This window comes from Trichomonas vaginalis, chromosome II, assembly GCF_026262505.1.
Source record: "Trichomonas vaginalis G3 chromosome II, whole genome shotgun sequence".
NCBI classification, from domain to species: Eukaryota; Parabasalia; order Trichomonadida; family Trichomonadidae; genus Trichomonas; species Trichomonas vaginalis.
The window spans coordinates 3,847,812-3,869,098 of NC_067204.1; the positions used below are offsets into that span (position 1 = coordinate 3,847,812).

General features: G+C 31.7%; 6 protein-coding genes across 6 annotated transcripts, besides 6 other annotated features; 2 read left to right on the forward strand and 4 right to left on the reverse strand.

Moving 5' to 3' along the window:
• Window positions 1-483: part of a mobile genetic element that runs on past the window's edge.
• Window positions 484-1,680: 1,197 nt separating this feature from the next.
• On the reverse strand, window positions 1,681-3,111 carry TVAGG3_0481310 (N2, N2-dimethylguanosine tRNA methyltransferase family; the record flags this gene model as incomplete). Its single annotated transcript, XM_001309980.1, has 1 exon — window positions 1,681-3,111. The coding sequence occupies one exon, from the start codon at window positions 3,109-3,111 to the stop codon at window positions 1,681-1,683; it is 1,431 nt and encodes a 476-aa protein (XP_001309981.1).
• Window positions 3,112-3,633: 522 nt separating this feature from the next.
• Window positions 3,634-4,032, forward strand: TVAGG3_0481320 (SANT/myb-like telomere repeat binding factor-like DNA-binding domain-containing protein; the record flags this gene model as incomplete). The annotated part of the gene is made up of 1 exon (XM_001309981.1): window positions 3,634-4,032. The coding sequence occupies one exon, from the start codon at window positions 3,634-3,636 to the stop codon at window positions 4,030-4,032; it is 399 nt and encodes a 132-aa protein (XP_001309982.1).
• A 480-nt stretch (window positions 4,033-4,512) lies between these two features.
• TVAGG3_0481330 (glycosyltransferase family) lies at window positions 4,513-5,899 on the reverse strand (the record flags this gene model as incomplete). The annotated part of the gene is made up of 1 exon (XM_001309982.1): window positions 4,582-5,703. The coding sequence occupies one exon, from the start codon at window positions 5,701-5,703 to the stop codon at window positions 4,582-4,584; it is 1,122 nt and encodes a 373-aa protein (XP_001309983.1).
• Window positions 5,900-6,052: 153 nt separating this feature from the next.
• Window positions 6,053-7,637: a mobile genetic element.
• A 1,782-nt stretch (window positions 7,638-9,419) lies between these two features.
• On the forward strand, window positions 9,420-12,166 carry TVAGG3_0481350 (uncharacterized protein; the record flags this gene model as incomplete). Its single annotated transcript, XM_001309983.2, has 1 exon — window positions 9,437-12,097. The coding sequence occupies one exon, from the start codon at window positions 9,437-9,439 to the stop codon at window positions 12,095-12,097; it is 2,661 nt and encodes an 886-aa protein (XP_001309984.1).
• A 332-nt stretch (window positions 12,167-12,498) lies between these two features.
• Window positions 12,499-13,150: a mobile genetic element.
• An 83-nt stretch (window positions 13,151-13,233) lies between these two features.
• Window positions 13,234-13,879: a mobile genetic element.
• A 611-nt stretch (window positions 13,880-14,490) lies between these two features.
• Window positions 14,491-16,207, reverse strand: TVAGG3_0481380 (protein serine/threonine kinase protein; the record flags this gene model as incomplete). The annotated part of the gene is made up of 1 exon (XM_001309984.1): window positions 14,583-16,196. One exon carries the CDS (start codon window positions 16,194-16,196, stop codon window positions 14,583-14,585), a length of 1,614 nt encoding a protein of 537 aa, XP_001309985.1.
• Window positions 16,208-16,225: 18 nt separating this feature from the next.
• Window positions 16,226-17,362: a mobile genetic element.
• A 181-nt stretch (window positions 17,363-17,543) lies between these two features.
• On the reverse strand, window positions 17,544-17,870 carry TVAGG3_0481400 (uncharacterized protein; the record flags this gene model as incomplete). Its single annotated transcript, XM_001309986.1, has 1 exon — window positions 17,544-17,870. The coding sequence occupies one exon, from the start codon at window positions 17,868-17,870 to the stop codon at window positions 17,544-17,546; it is 327 nt and encodes a 108-aa protein (XP_001309987.1).
• Window positions 17,871-19,690: 1,820 nt separating this feature from the next.
• Window positions 19,691-21,211: a mobile genetic element.
• Window positions 21,212-21,287: the final 76 nt, after the last annotated feature.

Sequence of the window (21,287 nt, forward strand, 5' to 3'; positions counted from 1 at the left end):
AAGGTAAAAATTTCGTTTATTTTTACTAAGAAAAAAAAGGTTTTTGATAATAAATTTATTTTATTTCGAAAAAGTAGCAATAATCGTAAAAGGGTATTGATAGGCTTGCTAAAGTAACTAATTTTAGCTGTCAAATACTTTTGTATTTTGAAGTAAATTAGTATAAATTTGTTTTTACTTTTATTTCGAAAAAGTAGCAATAATCGTAAAAGGGTATTGATAGGCTTGCTAAAGTAACTAATTTTAGCTGTCAAATACTTTTGTATTTTGAAGTAAATTAGTATAAATTTGATATTATTTTAACTCCCTTTGAAAACCTCAATTTTCCATACAGAGGGAATGGGAATAGCATCCAATATTCCCTGAGAATGGTTGCGCATTCTCAGTTCCCTCTATATTTCGAACGAAGCTCTCATCGGTCTTTTTTTTTAATACTAAACGTTTTTTTTTCCCTGTCACTTTTAGCTAAAATTTGGGTTTGCCTCAATTTGATTAATACAGTCGTATTGCGATATATTTTGACTAAATCTCTTAGAGCATATGTCAAGCGAAGATATAAGGAAATATCGCTAATTAGTGACGTATTGCTATGTGTCTGTATATCTATCAAAGTGAAAAAGTTTGTTATGAATGACTATAAAGATTAATTGAATAAATATATTTATCATCCAAATTAGACAAATTAAATCAACTTGTGTGGATATGTTTGTAATATAATTAACACCGTCATCATACAATATAAGATTTTGTTACGAGCTTTGAGAAAATTCAATAAAACAGCTTTATAATTAGATGTAATTATAATTATGTAATTAGATGTTAAAACGATAGGTGAAATTTATTTTGACAAATTATGGGTAAAATAAGAAATTTGAAACTAGCCAAAGTAGAAAATGAACAAGGAGATAAAAAGGATGAACCCCAAAAGATAACATGGAAGGACAATCTGATTTTCTTTGCAATTATTTCAGTTCCGACAGTTTTATACATATATATGCATTTTGATCAGTTTCAAGATGCATATTCTAAGTTAAAGCAATCCAACTGGAAGCAACACTTAAAATTCTTGATTCTCTTTATATCCTGCTGGGTTTTATTTTATGTTTTCGGAGAACTCAAGAATAGATTCAAAAATCACTCTACCTCTCGAAAGAAATGATTAACTACAATACATTTAGGCAAATTTCACTAATTGCTTTTAGAATTAATAATTTTTGTAATAAATAAAGATATAACATATAAAAACCGACTTCGATGAATGTAATGCTGGCATTACTTTTAGTTTACAGTGTTTATATTTTAAAATAATAAAAATATTCTTCATCTTTTGTTATTCATTTGAATGTTATGCGAAATAGAATGAAAAATTAAATTGACAGTATGTTTGAATCTGCAATTTTGCTAAATTACAACTATTTTGAAAAATTGAAACAAAATTTATCTAATTCATCAAATACGTATTAATTCTATATAGGACTTACCAAATTTTTTGAACAAAAACTTTACCGTGTTATCTTAATGGCTTTAAAAAAAGTATGACTCGATAATATACCTTTTACCACAGCATTAACATTAACAAATCTATCTTTTTCTATATGGACTTCCGTAATTCTAAATGTATGTGAAAGTTAAATATACAAAAAAAAAATTTAAAATATGCAATAATTAAAATAAACAGCTCTATTTTTTATCGTTATTATTATGTTTCTTCTTTGCAGCAGCTTTTGGCCCAAAGTTGCTTGTTGGATTCTGATAATATCTGCAAATCTTCTTTTCTCTCTTTAATCTGTATTCAATGTCCTGATCGATATCCATAGTCACTTCAAATTTCGGTTTGGCCTCTAAAATTTTTCTTGCCGTGCAATCTGCTTCAGGAAGTTTCTTTCCTTCATTGAAATACCATTTCCTGCAGATATCCCAGAGCAATTCTGGTGGAGCATCAGTCTTTATCTTGCCAGGATCACAATGTGTCAACGAGCAATGATATCCTTGTTTCTCAATTTGAGTATAAAATAATGCTCTCGGAGGACAACTAGCTTTAATAATTGTAGTAAGCGCTCCGATATCGTAATAGAATGGTGCATCGATTTCATTACGGCAACAATTCAAAACTCCTTCAATTCGTGGAATTGTACCAAGATATTTCATCGTTGGCAATAATTGTAGCACTTTGTCGATGAATTCTTTATTGTGTAATGGTCCATTGTAGAATGGTCCACCTAATTTTAATGGGCCATTTGTGTATGGATCTCTTGTAAATTCGAATTCGACATTTGGAGGTCTAACAATGGCATTTGTAGATTTCATGGTGCATGTTCCAAGAGGCTGTATCCAGAATGACTTACTGTCAGTGCTATAAGTCATAATTGAAGTATAACTTGCGCATTTCTTGGCTTCTATTGGTTTGTCGTGTATACGGACGAATATTCTGATGTAAAAATTGGCGGCAAGACAGATAAGTGGCTCAATGGAGCGTTTAAGGCGTGAGGCGACATTCATAAGTGTAGTTAAGAGACATCTTATTCCAAACTCGTGTTCAAACTCAACATTGAGTGGAACACATCCATACCATGAATACGCGACATCTGGTTGAACGCCACATAAAGTACGTCCATCTGTACTTGTAATACAGAGTAAAGCTCCATTTGTTGCAGCTTTTACTGCGGCTTCAAGGAATGGTGCGGCCGTGGAGTATGGATCTAAGTCAAGGACTTGATATTTGTTCTCTTCTTCCAACATTTTATCTCTTGCATCTCCTTGAGAAGCTGTAACAATGTTGGATACTTTGTTAATTGCTATATTTCTTTTTATGATTTCTACAGCTCCTGGATCTAAATCGTTTGAAATAATTTCTTTAATTCCTGTTATTTCTTTTGCATAACGAATTGAGCGAAGTCCTGATGCGGCAAAAGCTTCAAATATTGAAATGTCATCTCTGACACTATTTCTATATGCTTGAATGACTGCACATGTTAAATCTCGATTAAATTGTTGAACTGGATTGTAAAAAACATCACCTTCGGCATAATCTGATGGATAATATATATTGGCGGATCCTTCGGAGAAGGCGAGCTTCTCTCCATCCCTGGGAATACTCTCGTCTTGACCCATAAAAAGTGTCTAAAAAATTGAATGCGGCAAAATTTAATGTCACCTTTTGATTTCTAATTTTTCAATTCATTTATAGCTACTAGAGTCATAATTGTAGGTCGACAATTGAAACACTTACTATATAAAAGCAATATCCAAGTCATTTCAATTATAATTATCAAAATGACAAGATATGTTGTATATATTTCATAAATATATATCTTAATTTAAAAACATATCTTCGACAATGCTAATAAAGCATATAAATGAAGAACCGATATCTGTATTTTGATATATTTGAATCTCTTTCTAATATTTATCTTAAAATTTACAAATATTAATGAACATTTTCGTGAATAATTGGATATTTGCTATGCTTATCAGAATGTTGATCAATTTGAAGAATAACTGTCATTAGATTTATGTTAATTGAAACTTGATTACAGAGACATTGTAATTTTTCCGAGTCTGGAAATTAAATATATTTGAAAATGAAATATTTGAATATTTGGCCACAAAAGGTCAAATTTCATTTCATTCTTTATGACGAAAGATATCAGTAAGATAGTTACATATTCATTTATTGATTACAAAGATGTTCTGCAGATATACTCGATTTATAATAACGAGAAAGTTAACAAATATATTCGAAAAGAGCTCGAAGGAATTCCAAGATTAGATTTTAGAGAAAAAGTAACTTCAAAGCAAAGAAATCCATCAAAGAATTGGACTACTGAAGAACTTGATGCATTTGTCAAGGGCTTAGAAGAATTTGGTGTTGGAAATTGGACTTTAATTCGGAATAAATACAGTTCAATCTTTGATAAAAATAACAGAACTCGTCAAGATATGTATAGAAAATGGGTAAATTTGAGCAAGAAGTCAGAATATCAATATCTAATTCCACAAAACAATAATAAGCAGGAAAAGAAAGCAAAATAGATAACCTTGAATATTGTAAAAGATACCATGTTATATCTTTAAAGCTTCAAGTCTACCTCATAAAAAAAAATCTCTGTGAAGTTTCAATGCCCGATTTTGGACCGTAAGTTATGTCCATGAATATAACAGAGACCAATATTTATGAATTTAGGCTCTTTTTCTTTAATTTGGATCTCAGATTTTGAAAAAATCGATTTGGACTAAATTACTTCTAAATCTGAAGAAGAACTGTAAAAGCCAAAAAATTAACATAAAAATCATGCTCCTCCTAACTGAATTGATCATCTTCATAATTTTTCATCAATTTATCTTGAATTAAGCATCTATAAACCGTACCAAATCCAACAGCAGCATTAGTCAAAATGCTTAGAATGCAGCATATATTGTTATCTTCAAGCATTACTATATTAACAACCGAAATACTCTGAATAGAAGTTTCTAGTTGCTGCATTGGAGTATTATGGTTATATTAAATCATGTGTTTCTTTTTACGTCTTTATAAACATTTATATATATATAATAAAAAACAAATAAAATATTAAATAAATTCTAAGTCTCGTATTCCGTAAATCTATCAATATAGATAGGTTTGATTTTGTGTTTAGGGCATTCTTTCAGTTCAGTTAAGTTGTAAAACTGTCTCAAACCTTCCCTATTGCCCCATTTTCCTTTTTGAACGGCCCAAACTACTTGTTGTGTATGTTTGGTCATCTTCTCAATGTCGCATTCAAAAGGACGATCAGCATTGTGGTCACAATTCAAATGAATTACACCGGCCATGAAAATTTCTGATGCAATGAAGAGATGGATGTTAGGATCATCTAGTTTTCTCGAAAATGAGAGACAAAATCCTGTATTTTTGTGCATGAAAAGAGAATTATAACACATTGAACCACTTACGGTCACAACGACCTTATAAGTAGCCCATTCGAAACATACTTGGGTCAGATTGCTGGAGTCAAATGGCAAATCCTCCCATTTCATTCCTTCATCGATTATTACATTTTGTTTTATTGAAGCAACGAGTGCATCGTAGTTGGACATGGCTCTTCTGCCTGTTCTCTTGAGAATAACAAATCTTTTAGCAGGAATTTCTTCGATTGGATAGATATTTCTGATTCTCCTCCTCAAATTCGGAATTCCTCCAAGTGTTGCATGATGAGAGTGAAATGTAGGATTAACAGACCAAAGCTGGTTAACGTAAACCTGTAAATGCGTATATCCGTCGATCAAAGTAATATTCCATTTTAGAAAAGCAATCCATTGAATAGCAGAATGAGGTCCACTCCATGGTCCAGGAGCCACACATCCTTGATCAATGACTTCTTGTGGAATATATGATAAGCAACAGAGCATATCATGAATTAGATGGCCAAATTGTGGATATCTTTGCTGAAAAGAAAGTCCAATATTGTAAACTCCATTTGTTTTACGGTTATTACCATCTATTGAATCATATGGCGGATTTTGTATGACTTTAAAATCACGTGTTCTTGGATCGAGAGATAAAAATGCATGATCATAGATTGAAATGTATATAATCGATTGCATTAGCCCACAATGTGGAACACCACTGTCATATGCAGGAGTTTCTTCTGTGATTAACGTATAATCTAATTTATCCCATGATTTATACGGTCGAACTTCCCATAAAAGTGTACTTGGTACCATGAAGAATGGAGCTGAACGGGTTATATTGGGATATAGCTCGAATTTTGGCTGTGAAAAGCTCGTTTTAAACTGAATTGTGTCTGAATATCGAGGTATGTAATAAATACATAAAGATGAAAGCATCAGTATATGGACGAAATCTATAATTTGCGTCCAATATCTACCCATTCAGTAAAAAAAAGATGATGAAAAATTATTCAAATTTCTTAAATTATCTGTGTAAACTATTGAACACTTTCAATTTTTTGTGAAATTACGGAATCTTATTTGATTGAATGTAAGAATTCTTAAAGATGTATGATTCTGCGATTAGCTTCAAGGTGGTGTATTTTGATAGCCATTTCCGGTCAAAGGTACATTCACTATTTTTGACAAAATTTTAAATTTTCATGGGGTTGTAAATCTTATAATAACTAGATGAATAAGGAATGAATCCCAGTATAATGTGCATCATTATATTAAACACTATATGTAAGGCTAATGATTCTATTAACACTTATGAAGATCTATAGTATTTGAGCAGGTAAATTTGATAATTTCCAAAACTCTTATATTTCAAAATTAAAGTGGGCGAATGCATTTAAATGAGAGCAAAAAGAGATTGATGCTGTTAAAACTAGGTGTTAATTTGCAATTATTTCGCATCACAAGAACTACCCAGTAAATTCGGCTATCTTTCTTTGCAATTATTCTCCATTATACATGTAATATAATGGTTAGGGTTTGAAGAAAAGTTACTAGAGAATTATTGACTTTTGAAATAATACAGAATTTTACTTGAAGAAATCATTAATTTATGAGTTCCAAATTGCTAAGCATGACGAAGGATCATTAAATTTGCTACAATTAAATACACTTATTGCAGAATTAAGATTTTTGAAATTAAAAGTTTGAAATATTGCCTTTTTGAATAAAAATTTAAATTTTATTATATAATCATGATAATATCTTATAGAAATTAAAAGAAAATATTTTAAACCATTCAAATATTTTGAATGTCTTATCAATTTAAAATATTAAAAGATAGCTTGATTTTATCATCATTAGTTGTTATCAAAGTTTTCTTCTTTTGATGAACAACAGTAAATGATTTGTTAATTACTTGTCTTCCTTTTTCGCAGCAAAATCGAAAGTTATGATGATAATCTTGCTGTCAATTTTGAAACTCTCTGATTTACAAGTAAGCATTCCCTTGGAAAAGCAGTCCTATTCTGTTTTCAAGATATTTTAAAGCCTCCATTTCATACAATGCGCAGATCTGTTCGAAATTGCAAGAACTCTCAAGAAAAATGCAGCAGCAAAGAAGATTCCATAGTTTCTAGCATCAAAAATTTACAACCTTAATACAACAGTTAAAGAGAAGCTCGAAAAGAAAATATTTAACCATAAAGCTGGAAACCATTCGATATCTACTATTGGATCTAATAAAAAGTTAATTATAACATATTTTACATGCTATTTGTTGACTCTGTTCCATTATATTACCATAAATATCTTTTTGAAATCTAAAATATTTTTACGATTTTAACCATGTGTTGTTGAAACCATATATCAATCTTAGCTAAAGTATAGTTTATGAGTCTGTCACCATCTAACGTATGAATTTTCAAAAATGTCAAATATGTTCATTTTTTCTGTAGATTCAGTCATAATTTCACGTTGTTATACTATTCAACTATTATTTAATATTTTTATCTATTTAAATATATGATGAGATGCTTAGTTCTCCTAGAAATCGATTTTTAATCGCAATTTTAACTTTCCAAAAAAAATTCAAAAATAAAAATCCCTCTCAATTTTCTAAGTTTTCTAACTCGCCAAATCTCTAGCCAAATTTTTTTTGGCCCGTATAAATATTGTTAGGCACTATATAGGGATGCTATTTATCCTATTTTCATCCCATTTTACTGTTATCGCCTAGTGAATGTACCTTTTTCCGGTCATAAATTTGAAATGTAATTCTAATTTAGATGTTTTCATTTAATTCTATCGGCGCTTCGCGCCGATAGAATTAAGACTGTATATAAGGTAGTCACAAAATCTAAGTAGAAGGGCTTTGAAATATTGAGGGGATTTGAAATTTTGGCTCTCAAAATTTACCCTTCCTCACTACTCGAATTCCGAGCCTCTCAATGAATTTCCTCTCAATTTTGAATGGTTTATATTGACTTTTGAATACCTTTATTGAGAACAAAAAATAAATATATTAAGATTCGTATACTATTGGCATTTTTCATAAAATGAAGGCCTAAAAAACAGGGCCATTCAAAAAATGAATTGTTTTGGGGAGTAGTGGATCTAGCATCTGTGTAACAAATAATAAAGATTGGCCGTAAAAATTAGGCCTAATCTCTTTTTGGTAAAATTTTGGAAATTGATATCTCTTTATATTCGTCTGTCGTGAGGTACAGATAACAAGATGATGGAGTAAATGTTTTTGACATATTCACTTTTCACCATATTGGCCGAAATTAAGTATATTGATGCTAATTTTTTGTTTTTTACCTTGTTTTTAGGGGCACTACTATTTATTCATCTTTGTATCATTTTTGTTGAGCTCGTATTGAAAAACAATCAATGAAATCCATGTTTTTATTTGAAATCTGATAAAGTTAAACGTGCATATAAGTTTCTAGCTGATATCACTCAATTGCAAATTCATATATATGCAATTCAAAAAAATGAGAAAAATTTCGGATTGTCCAAATTGAAGGATATAATTTTTTTTCTTTAGCCAATAAATCAATGTATTATATTGCATTCATTATCCAATGAGTAGTTACACATAATATTAGCATATAACACTCTTGCTGTTTACAAATACAAATTTTGATTTGATTATTTTGTTTAAAGCTATTCTATTTATAGTGATCTCTTATATAACATGTTGTATAAAATATCTATATTACTATTATTGTATTTCATGAATCTTTTTTCATTAATAAAATTTTATTGGAAAAATTTCAACTTTTCATTAATCTAAATTGACATCTGTGATGCTTCCTATTCTGTTACAACTATTAAAGCTTACATTTAAATTCGAATTCAAAATTTCAAAATTTTTTAAATTGATCAATACAATGATTTTAATAATATATATTTGTTTGTGCTTTTAAATTTCTTAAGCTTTCAAAATTTAAGAGAATTGATAACTTAATACAATATGATCTTAATGATATACTAATTAATAATTCGCAAAATGTAAAAAAGTCTTCTCAAAACTAAATTCAATGCCTTTCAATCGAGATTTTGAGAAGACTTTGCGGATATTTATTCTACAATAAATTAGATTCTTATTTTTATATTTTTTATGACTTATTTTTGATAGTTTTCGTTCAGAAATTTTAATCATATTTTAAGTAAACATATATTAGTATTCTTCATTATTTGGTTGGCGCAAAGCGCCAACCAAATAGTGAATAATTCAATTTTTCAAAAAATTATTTAATTTGGCCGAAGGTGGCGTGCTTGCCCGAAGGGCAAGCGAAGCCACCTGAGGTCCCAAATTATATTTGATCAAATATATATCTTCACACTGCAGATCAATAAATCACATGATATGCTTGTGAATGATTTTGAATATATTTCTGCGTATCTTATAGTGATTTCTCTTATTTTCCTAGTAAATTTAGCAAATGCTTTTCAAAATGTTTAAGAATTAGCTCTATAAGGCCTGAAATTAGATTTTCAAAATTTTCACAAGTAAAAAAAAGGAAGTTTTGTTGCTCTCTCGATGGATAAGATAGTTTCAAGACTTCTATCAACAGAGGAACATCCTGACATTGTTGGATGTAAAGATTTTGTAGAGTTTGATTCATTAACTACAAAAGAACTCGATAAATATTCTTTATTTTGTACAGACGATCCTGTTCTACCAGTTTACGCAGAGCAACATAAATTACTCCAAAAATTAGATTCTAAATTTATATATTGTATTAACTTTCCTTTCAACAAAGTTTATTTTCAATTAAATAACTATTCAGATCTAGAAACATGCTCACTATACGAATGTCCTAGTTCTAAAGATAAATCATATTTAGAAACTGCGAAGCCAATCGCCAATTTAAATTTTTTGGATAAATTTAAACCAAATCGAATATCATCTTTAGATATAATGGATACATTTTGTAGTATTACTCGATTTGTCTCTCATTTAGATACAAATAATAGATATATTGTCAAAATTACAGCTCCTCCATTTTATCAATCGCCAGCAATAGTTTTAGATATCAGTTTTAGAAAGAAAAGAGCAATTTGTTTAACATTACTTAATTCTCTCGAAGAAGAAATACAGAAACATCCTTTTATTATTTCTCAAGACACGATATCGACGAGTTACGTAGGCAAATCACGAGAACGCTTTTATACAAAATTTGACCAGTCAGAATTTGTCAAAGGATATCTATTTCATGGCTTTAAAATCGTAAGTAAACACATTTTAACGGAAGTTCCTTTAAGTTCGATACAAACATGGAGTTCAGTCATTTATGGAAATGAATTAAAGAACCTTGTGTATACTAGAATCCCTCAAAAAGACGAACCCGCAGCTCGAGCAACAATTTTCGGTAATAGTAATGATTCTGAAGGTTTATACGAAGAATCTGATTCAGAACTATCATTAACCAATAAAAACATCGAAAATGATCCGTCTGCCATTCAATTGAAGAAATTATTGAATACAAATCCATTAGCAAGTCAAAATAATAATCAAAATCAAGCCAACCGAGAAATAATATCTAAAACTGAGTTCAATAAGATCATTTCTGTGTTACAACAAGGAGTTGCAGCATTAAAACCGAAATTTCATAAAGTTTTTGAAGTCAATACAACGTTCATTAGTGATTTCAACACATTTTTGGAAGAATTATCAATATTGTCGAGGAAATATTCGATTGATCAAAAGAATATTTCAAGATTCGCTTCTAAAATGCGCGATCGTCAACTGAAGACTGATAATTTCAAAATAAGAGCGTCAATTGTTAAAATGTCCAATAGCGCGAGAAGATTATATGAATTAGTCACAAAGTATTATGGTTTCACGCCGTCCACTAATCCTATCGGGTTTGTGAAGTCCAAGAAAAGCAAACCTTTGTATCCAACTGCAGATCCTGCTGTTCTACAAAAATTAAATAATTTATTTGTAAAAAATGTCACTCCTGAAATACTTGAAAAGGCAAAATTTGAACAGCAACAACAGCAGCAACAGCAAAAGTCGAAAATTTCTGGTTCTGACAATGAACAAATTGAAATTGGACTTAAATCAGAATCAGAAAGCTCAGATGATGAGTTTGTACCTCCCGACCAAGAATCCCCTGATGATTTTGCTGATTTGAATACGGGAGCAAGAAATATTTTACTTACTCCGCAACCGCCAAGCGAGAAACCTCCAATTCAAGTAACCAATATAATGCCTCAACCTCCTGTTCAAGTTCCTCCAGCAATTAGTCAAAATTTGCCTCAAAATACTAATCTTAATTTGGTCAATGCTCAAAACAATCTCCACGACTCACGATGGAAGGTAGAAGTTAATAATACATTAACACAGAACTTAAACAACTTGATTCGAATGGAGAAAACTCAAAAAGCAGTAAATGTTGCCCAGCCATTGATGATTCAGCCAGTACAGCCTAGTATGATCCCTCCTGTTAATCGTACCATTCCTGAATATAATAAAAGCGTTCAAAATATTCAAAATCAGAATATTATTCCACAAGGAATGGCTATTAACCATAATATACCAATGCAGAAAATGCAAGCTCCTCCTCAGAATATTTCTATGCCACAACCACAGCCAGTTCAGCAAAATATTCTTAATTATGTTATTTCACCACCAAAACAGCAGCCACCACCACCTCAAACTGTTACTACTCCTACTGTTCCACCTGTACAACCCGTTGAAACTCCGAAACAATACGCCAAAGTCGGATTTGAATTTATTGCACCAGGAACTGTTATTTCTGTGCCTAAAGATGTTAATGAGAAGTATGCTATATCGATTCCTTCATTTTGTTTAACTGTTCCTCGTCATGCCGCAAAAATTCTTACTGATTTCCGACCAATTATTAATATTTCGGTTGGTGATTTGGTAATGCTTGAAGACAACAATATATATTGCATTCAAAACATTTTAAACGATGTTTTTGTTGGATTTAATACATCTTCTAGAAAGAACATCAAAAAAAGCGAAATTAAGATGAAATTGCAGTCAGATAACCAATCTTTCTCTGGAAACCGCAAGAGACTGTTCAATGGAGACCGTGTTCGCGTTACAATTCAAAATCACCCTGATGCAACAATTTTAAGGGTCTACAATAACATAGCTTATATGAAATTTGAAGCAAGTGGCTCTGTTTATTACGAAGCGTTGCCAACTTCCTCTTTGATTTTGAATTAGACAAAAATCATAATTTTTTATTTTTATTTCTATTTCTATTTGTTTTTATAAATACATTAATATTATTCATACGTATACTTGTGTTTCTTAGAATACCTTTCCATTTTAAAGAAAATTTGTAAAATATCTTTCCATATAAAGAGATTTGTAAGAAGTTACTTATGGAAGAGTGTATCTACTCTGATTCAGATTTATAATGAATGCATATATATTCATGAAAAAAGGTGATTTAATGTTATTGTAAAATATACATTCAAATAAATGTTTAAATCAAGATAAATTTTGCATTGTTGAGAGTTAAAAGTACTTTATCACATGTCTGTGTAGAATAAACCCTCAAATTTTTTCTTGGACTCAAGATTTTAGATTTACTTTCTAAAACGAACAAGGCTTTTATGTTAGGGAACAGGACAAATTTGCCACACGGCACTTTTTTTAAAGAAAATTAATGGAGCGGAGCGATACTCTGCTGCAGGAGCCCCAAGGCTCCCAATCATTACGAAAGGGAGCCTCAGGGCTCCTGAGAATCCATCAGCAGAGGCCTTTTCATTTGGCCTCTGCTGATCAAAGATTCGGCGAAGCCATTCTTCGTCTCAGGAGCCCCAAGGCTCCCAATCATTACGAAAGGGAGCCTCAGGGCTCCTGAGAAACCTCTTTGAGAAGGTTTTCTTTAAGAAAACCTTCTCAAAGATGATTGTCAGCATTCACTCAAAATCTACCAAGAGTTTCAAAGTTTCAAATCTATCTGAAATGAAGCTTTGAATCTCTTGTATATCTAATTGTAGAGATACCTTTTCAAAATGTCTTCTATTGATTAAATTTAATCAGTAAAAGTCATTTTGAAAAGGTACATCTCTATAATTGCTATTGAGCATTCACTCTTGGAACCTTGGAGCTCTTGTGTAGTGCATGAAAACTCCAAGATTCTAGCATAAAACATATATCATAGACATAATTTCTTCAAATATAATTTAAGGTTATTTTTTAAAAAAACGAGAAAAGCGTAATTTAAGGTTATTAAAAAGTGACACTTGGCAAATTTGTCCCGCACTCTTTATGTTATTTTATGAGTCTGCTTTTTTAAAGGGCCAGATATAAAGACAGCCAGGATTTAATGGTTCTTCTTCATATTTAAGGGTGCGCTCGGGAGGATCATGTAAACTTCAGAATTTAGAACCTTAATTTTTAAGCAATAACTTGGTACCTAAATAGGTAGGAAAACTCTAAAAATATCAAAAAATACAACTTGGCTCCATAATAATCCTGTCATGGTGGCTGTTTGTATCCCCTAGTATTTTCCTCTTGAATCTCTTTTTCTGTCGAAATTAAATTCAAATCTCAGAAGTAGAAGTGAATAATCGACTTATTACTGCTATTATACGAATAAATAAATTCATTATATTATTTTTATTTACATAATATCTGTTTGAAGTCCATAATTCTATAAATTTTTCTTCAAAAACATTACAATCTTGATAGTTTTGATACTGTTTAATAGGTTTTTGGCACCTTATTTAGTATTTACTACGTATAGAGTCGATCTGAACTTAATTTTCGGAAATTTAAAATATTTATTATAAGTAAAATCTGATTTGAAATTTATGTTTAACTACTCATATCTTGCATTATCCTGAGTAGCTTTTGTAAAAATTCATCAAAAAAGATTTTAACGTGTTTTAATTTTTATTTTTTAAAATAATGCATATTATTATATAACTAGCATATTTACAAATTTTAGTGCTTTCAAAAATTTAATCCTCCTCCTCTCAAATAAACGTGCATTTTTTTAATTACTATTTATGGTGTTCTTTCCCTATTTTTTCCTCTCAATTTCGTAAAAAAAGTTCTCAATTTTCCTTAAATTCAAGTTTTTTCCATAAAATAATAATGATCATGCTAAAAAGAATGCGATCATTCAAATATGGCAAAGCAAATTCAATTTAATTTACTCAAAATAGGCTAAAATCTTAATCTCACTTGTTTACCTTATGATATTTTATTCCAGATTCTCAGATTACCAATAAATTGGGTTAAATCAAGAACATATTCTCATATTACTAAAACTAAACATCTTTCTTTAATTTAAATTTTTTAATTAATTATTAATCAAGATTAAAATAATTAGTCGCAAAATATGTTGTCCTAAGGCTATCTGAACATTTTCTTTAGATATATTCTATATTTCAATGAAAACAATTTTCATTTTTATTTCGAGATTAAAAAGAATTGAATAAATAAGTAGAAATTAAGAAGGAAAAAAAAGGAAAAATAGGAGGAAGGGAAAAAGGGAAAAAATAATTAAGGGTATAATTCATATTAAACGTCATTAATCATTTTTTGTCATTGATGGGAATTGAAGGTCGAAAAAATAAATAAAGAAGTAATTTTGTAGTAACAACAACAATTTATTAAATAAATAACAAACTAATGGATAAAAATAACATAAAAATCGAAAATAATATATACATAACAAAAAAAAATACATTCAAAAGCCTAAGAACTCGCAGAGTCTTCCTTCAAAGTCATCCAGTGTATATTGGTCGCCCTTGATTCTTTGGATCGTAAATCCAATTAAGCCAAATCCGCGATGAACGCATCCCATTGTCAAAGAGAAATAAACTTCATGTTCTCCCTTTATCTTGCAGTATAATGAGAAGTCGTATTCGCTTACAATGTCAATATTCTCTTCTTTTGACATAAATGCAAATAATTTCTCCCATAAAACTTGTGGATCGTCGAGTGTCGTGTGCTGGCAGTTCAATATAGGCAGCTCAACATCTTTGAACAGAGAAAGGAACCTCATCATCTGATCTTGCCTGATATTCCTCGTAATTGTTTGATTTTTGGTTGCAACGGATCTTTGCTTCTTTTGAGCGGATTTACAACGTAATTTCGAGACTTTTAGGAATGGTTCGAGACTGGGAAGTCGTTCCTTTGCTTGTGGGGATGTCATTCCGAATGGTAATGGCCGGACTTTGACAGGAGGAGTAATCGCAGGTAAATGCTTCGTAGAAGTAATGGATGGAAGTGGTTCTGATGGTCTGGCAAGGCCAACATTTGGTAAATTGACGTATCCAAGCTGGTATTTTCTACGAATTAATCGATATGTAATTGTTTGATCGACATCCATATGATCTTCTTGGCCATCCTTGAGAACTCCGAGGTCTTTGATAACATGCAATGCAGCTCTGTTGATACGGGCCGTGTAATCTTTGACAGGAGGCTTTGGCAATATGTTTTTATTAATCCAAGGGTCGTTCATGATTTCTGCTGGTGTAGGACGCTCCGTTGGATTTGGATTGAGTAATCTTTTGAGTAAATCTGTGGCTAATTCTGTTGGTAATGGTGGGATTTTAAGATCTGCTTTGACAATTGATTGAAGTAACTCAGGAATCGAAAGTCCTTTGAACGGGAAATCGCCACATAGTGTAATATATAAAATAACACCAAGTGACCATGAATCTACATAAATTGGGTTGTGTGGAATACCTTTAATGATTTCTGGTGGTGAGTAGTGAGGTGTACCGCAAACTGAATCAATTAGACCGTCTTTTGGGTCGTAATATCTTGAAAAACCAAAGTCTGCTAAACGAATTTGGCCTCGATCATCAAGAAGTACGTTTTCTAGCTTAAGATCTCTATGAACGCAATGTAGTGAGTGCATATAAGCTACAACCTTAACGATAGGCCTAAAGACTTCTCTTGCATCTGAATCTGTAAGAGGAGCTTTTGCTTTAATAAAATCGAAGAGTTCACCACCAGAAGCGTATTCCAGGACGACCCATATTCTGTCGCCTGAATCTATAACATCATATAACTCTGTAACATGTTTACAATCACCTAATAATCGAAGTGTTGAAATTTCACGAAGAAGTAAGATTTTTTTGTGTTGTTCGCGTAATTGAACTTTGTTAAGGATTTTAATGGCGACTTTATCACCTGTAATGATATGAATTGCTAATCTAACACTCGCATTTCTGTTTTGAGCAATAATACCAGAAAATTGGTAAATTTTTTCGATTTCTGGAACAGTAAGCTGTCGCATACCAACATCTTTGAACATGTTCCAGTCATCTTCTTCAGAAGGTTGATCAGTCATATAAAATTTTGAAAAAACGTTTTTTTTTTGGGGGCGACAAATTTGCCCAGCCAGTAAAGTATTCATTTTTTTTGCATTTTTTTAAAGCTTCTTAACTTAAATCATGGAATGTCTCAAAGACAAAAGTAGCATACAGCATGTAAAGCTAAAGAAAGATAATCATAATTAATACCTTAATTTTTAATATTACGCATTTTTAGGTGCAAAATTTAAAAACATTCTAATACAATAGAGCAGTTTCCAAAAGTAGCATACAGCATGTAAAGCTAAAGAAAGATAATCATAATTAATACCTTAATTTTTAATATTACGCATTTTTAGGTGCAAAATTTAAAAACATTCTAATACAATAGAGCAGTTTCCAAAAGTAGCATACAGCATGTAAAGCTAAAGAAAGATAATCATAATTAATACCTTTAAAGTTTAAAATCTTGATTTTTTTTAAAATCAAATATTTATAACTTTAATACATACAGCTTAAACCTTATACTTGTTTTCTCTTGTGAGAAAGCAATCTTACAAAGCTAACAATCCTAAAAAATAAAAAATTAAAATTTAATAATTTAATCTAACAAAATTTCTCTCTTTATCCTTTTGCACTCTTTATATGCAACTCAAATCCATCATATAATATTCCTATAATACTCTTGCCTCAAACAATGACGAACAAACTGCTATTCTCATTTAATTACAGACCAAATCTATTCAAATTTCTGAATTTTTAATTTTCATTTCAATTTCAAATGAAATTAGAAGAAGAAACTATCTTTACTGTTATGGATCTTTGTAAATTTGGAGTTAAACAAGAAATACAAGCACAGTATGGATATGGTGAACGTGTCAGGAAAGAAAGATCTCAGATTTCATTCCACTGCAAATATCCAAAATGTCCTGCACATTTTAATGTTGCAATATTGGATCAAAATAAATACAAACTAATCAAAATAGTTGAAGAACATGATCATTCCGCCCCAAATGACAAAAGTCAATATTCGTCTGTCTTTTATCGCAAATATTTAGAACATTACTTCCAAACAGATGACAATCAAAGAGCGATAGCACAGCTAAATGCATTCAAAGATCTTGAAATTCCTCTTACAGGTCCGTCCATTCCAGAGATGTACGCTCAAAAACCACGTGCAATCAAACGATTTGCAGAGAGAATAGTTAGTATACAAGTCTCGTGTACGGAGGCACTGCGTTCCTCCATACGCAATACTTGTGAATTTGACACTTTACAAAACCGTTAACGTATGTTTTACAACACAAACACAAACACCAACTTAACCTTAAATATTTATAAAGTCGCCAACCACTTCACCTCACTACTGTAAAAAATAAACGTTCTCACTTACAAAAGTATTGCAACTCTTCCCATTGTTGTGCTTCACACAATAGTTCATATTCTTCAGTATCGCTGCTGTCGCTCCAATCGTCAGAGTCAAAGTCACTGTCAAAATAAATGTTAGTAAGTTTTGACAAAGCTAATGAAACACGTTTACCGTTTGTATCGTATGCTTGTATAAACTTTCCATTCTTCATTCCTTCATAAACGCTCAAACTAACTTTACCCTTTCTCCCTCGTATCTGATAGAATGTATTTTCACGAGGAACGAAGAACAAATTCTTGAACTCATGACCGTTGTAGTTTGTTATCTCAATAGTTTTCGTCATTTACATAAAAATAAAATAAAAAATAAACTTAAAAATTAATGATATCACCACCCTCACACGTATGAAAACATAGCACAAAAATAAATTTAGGTGAAGTGGTGAGATCTCACCTGTTTTTTCACCCTGTTGAATTCATTGCTTTATAACTCTCTTCCTTTATCCAACTCTTCTAACTTCTTCCTAAGTTCAGCAATGTTGTCCTCATGAAGTTTAATCTTCCTTAATATACCTTCTCTATCTAATGGTTGCTTTATCTTTCTAAACTGAACTCTACCATCCTTCATAGTATGAATGTAAAAACCTTCTGGAATAGTTCCTGATTTAATGTATTCTACCAAAAACTTTTGTTTCATTGCTTCAGTGACTTTATTTGTCATTTTACTCTAAGGTGAAGCTAGCACAGCGATAATGGATTTCATGACTTTTTAGTATTTCATGCAATCTTAACAGATAGCCTTACAAGTACTTCCAGTGTCCCTAGCTGTCCCTCCTTTTTATATAACTCCATGACATTTATAATCTCGCGAAACTTAACAGGTAGCATAACAGATTAAAATCAGATGAGGTTTTGAACCAAAATTTCTAAGCAACGTTGTCAAGGATTTTGAGGAACTAGGGACAGAGTGTGGCAAAGTCCAAGATTTAATTTATCTTCATCTGTTTCATCAGCTATCTCATCTAATATGCCAATATTTTATTCATAACTCGTGGCAAACTCATTAACTTTCATTATGTTCATCTGCATGCTTCATCTGATAGAAAGTATGACTTTCATTAACTCTGTGAGATAATGAAAACTACTAGGGACAGAGACCATGGCAAAGTTTATGACTTTCATTATTTCCAGAACTTAATGAAAACTACTAGGGACAGAGACCATGGCAAAGTTCATGACTTTCATTATTTCCAGAACTTAATGAAAAACTACTAGGGACAGAGACCATGGCAAAGTTCATGATTTAATTTATTCTCTCACTAACAACAAACACAAACTCCAACACTAACGACAAAAATAAATGTCCTCACTTCTTAACAAAGTAATATGTGCTTCTTACACCACCATAGCTCAAACGTTTCTTTTCAAACATCGATTGAAACTTATTTTGAGCCATTGGCTTTAGTCTCTTTTTCTTCAAATACGCCAAGAAATCTTCTTCACATCTTTTCACTTCATAGCCTTCTTTAAACTCCTCCTTGTTAAGTTCTATGAAATCCTTTATCTCATTCTTTGTTGCAATGGCTTCTTCACGAACGACATCGTGAACTATTTCATCATTGCATTCATGTATGACCTCCTCACTGTTCTCATGAACTATTTCAACACTGTTCTCATGAACGACCTCCTTACTGTCTTTCATAAGCGTTTCAACACTGTTCTCATGTATGACCTCCTTACTGTTCTCATGAACTATTTCATCATTGCATTCATGTATGACCTCCTCACTGTTCTCATGTATGACCTCCTCACTGTTCTCATGTATGACCTCCTCACTGTTCTCATGTATGACCTCCTCACTGTTCTCATGAACTATTTCATCACTGTTCTCATGTATGACCTCCTTACTGTTCTCATGAACTATTTCATCATTGCATTCATGTATGACCTCCTCACTGTTCTCATGAACTATTTCAACACTGTTCTCATGAACGACCTCCTTACTGTCTTTCATAAGCGTTTCAAAGTCTCCTTTACTCATTACTTCAATCTCATGCTGTTCACAGTAGTACTTAAACTCACTGTATATGTCTTTGTTGTATGTTATATTGCTTCCCATGTACTCCATGAATTTTTCATGCACTTCCTCATAATTCACTGTTTCTTTCTTTCCACGACCTTCTAAGATCATACTTGCTTCGTAAATATAACTTCTTGCAGAACCGTCTCGCTTTCTACTTCTCTTCACAAATTCTCTCATCTTGCCACCAAATACATTTGAACTACATGCAAAGAATTCATTCTCCTTCGCAAATTCTTTATATCTTCTGTAGCACTCTGTACAATTCCATCCGGATACAAACTTTTCATAGAACTCCTCGTAAAACATTTGGTAAGGTGTTTTGTTCATTTCGATGAGTTCTTGTTTAGCCCTGGTGAATGGTATCTTCCTTACATCAAATTCACTTAAATCTTTCTTCATGAAGTACGTCAGTAAGTTTGAATAAAACTCTTCATTAAAGCTTTCAATGAGATTTGAGAAATATTCGTAATTTCCTTTGTATCTGCTGCTTACGTCAATGACAACAAATCTTCTGTCGTCTTTGTCAATCTTTACTGAGTTGAAGTTGTTAGATATCATGATGATATTACAAACATTCTCTATCTTTCTTACTGGCTGACACTTCTGATTTAAGTCCAACTGAGTCTCTGTTACTATTGACTTTAGTGCGTCGTGGTTCATGACCTTAGACGTATCGCATGAGCTTAGTTCATTGCATACGATGAGCTTCATGTTCTCAATAGCAGCATTGAATCTACCAACCACATTCTCTATTGCCGTTATATTATTGTTGGCGTACTTGCTAATGAGCTCGCATAGAACATTACTAAGTACATTCTTACCAGTTCCTTGCTTTCCTATTAACAAAAGTACTGTTCCAGTCTTTCCACAAGGATTTTGAACGATGTAGGCGAACCAGTTCAAAAACATACTCATAAAGCTCTTCATCCTCATTACATATGACATCGTGAACATGTTTCAAATATCCTTCAATAACGCTTTCATCTACTTCATTCAGTACCTCATACTCATATCCTCTGAAATAGCTGTAATGTCATCTCTTTCGTCAAAGAATCTCATGCCTGACTTCATAAGATAGTTCTTGTTCTGACCCGCTTCATAAATCATCAGTGCGTTCACATCCTTCTCCTCAATACGTCCTACATAAATACTCTTCATGAGCTTATTGAATTCCTTGCTATCTACTGACACAAGTGTTGTTGTGTCTCGTATTCCATCATAATCTTTCACTAGATATGTCATACGTGCTCCGTCAATAACAACAACACATCTTCTTAAGTCATTTATAACACTAGCTATGTCAATACCGTCCTCACTCATGTACTTATTTCTCCTCAAGTCCTTTAGTGTGAAAGTGTCTCTAAGTTCTATTTCAAGCAATTCATTTACACATCCTTTGCAATACTTCTCTATAAAATATTTCTGTCGTTCTTTACTAAGTTTCTTAACAGCTCTGAAGAACCATGTGTTTTGACTCAAACATCCTTCACAACTTCTCTCATTCATTCCTAGTTCTTTCATGTCATTATCTTCAACCTCTATGGTCTCATTGACTAAGGTCAAAGGGTTCTTAGTCATTGCTGGTCTTATCTGAAACAATGTTTGTGCAACAGGTTTAACTAGTTCAGCAACGTCCTTCCTTAATATGAATAGGCTGTTTCCACTCATCTTTGCTAAC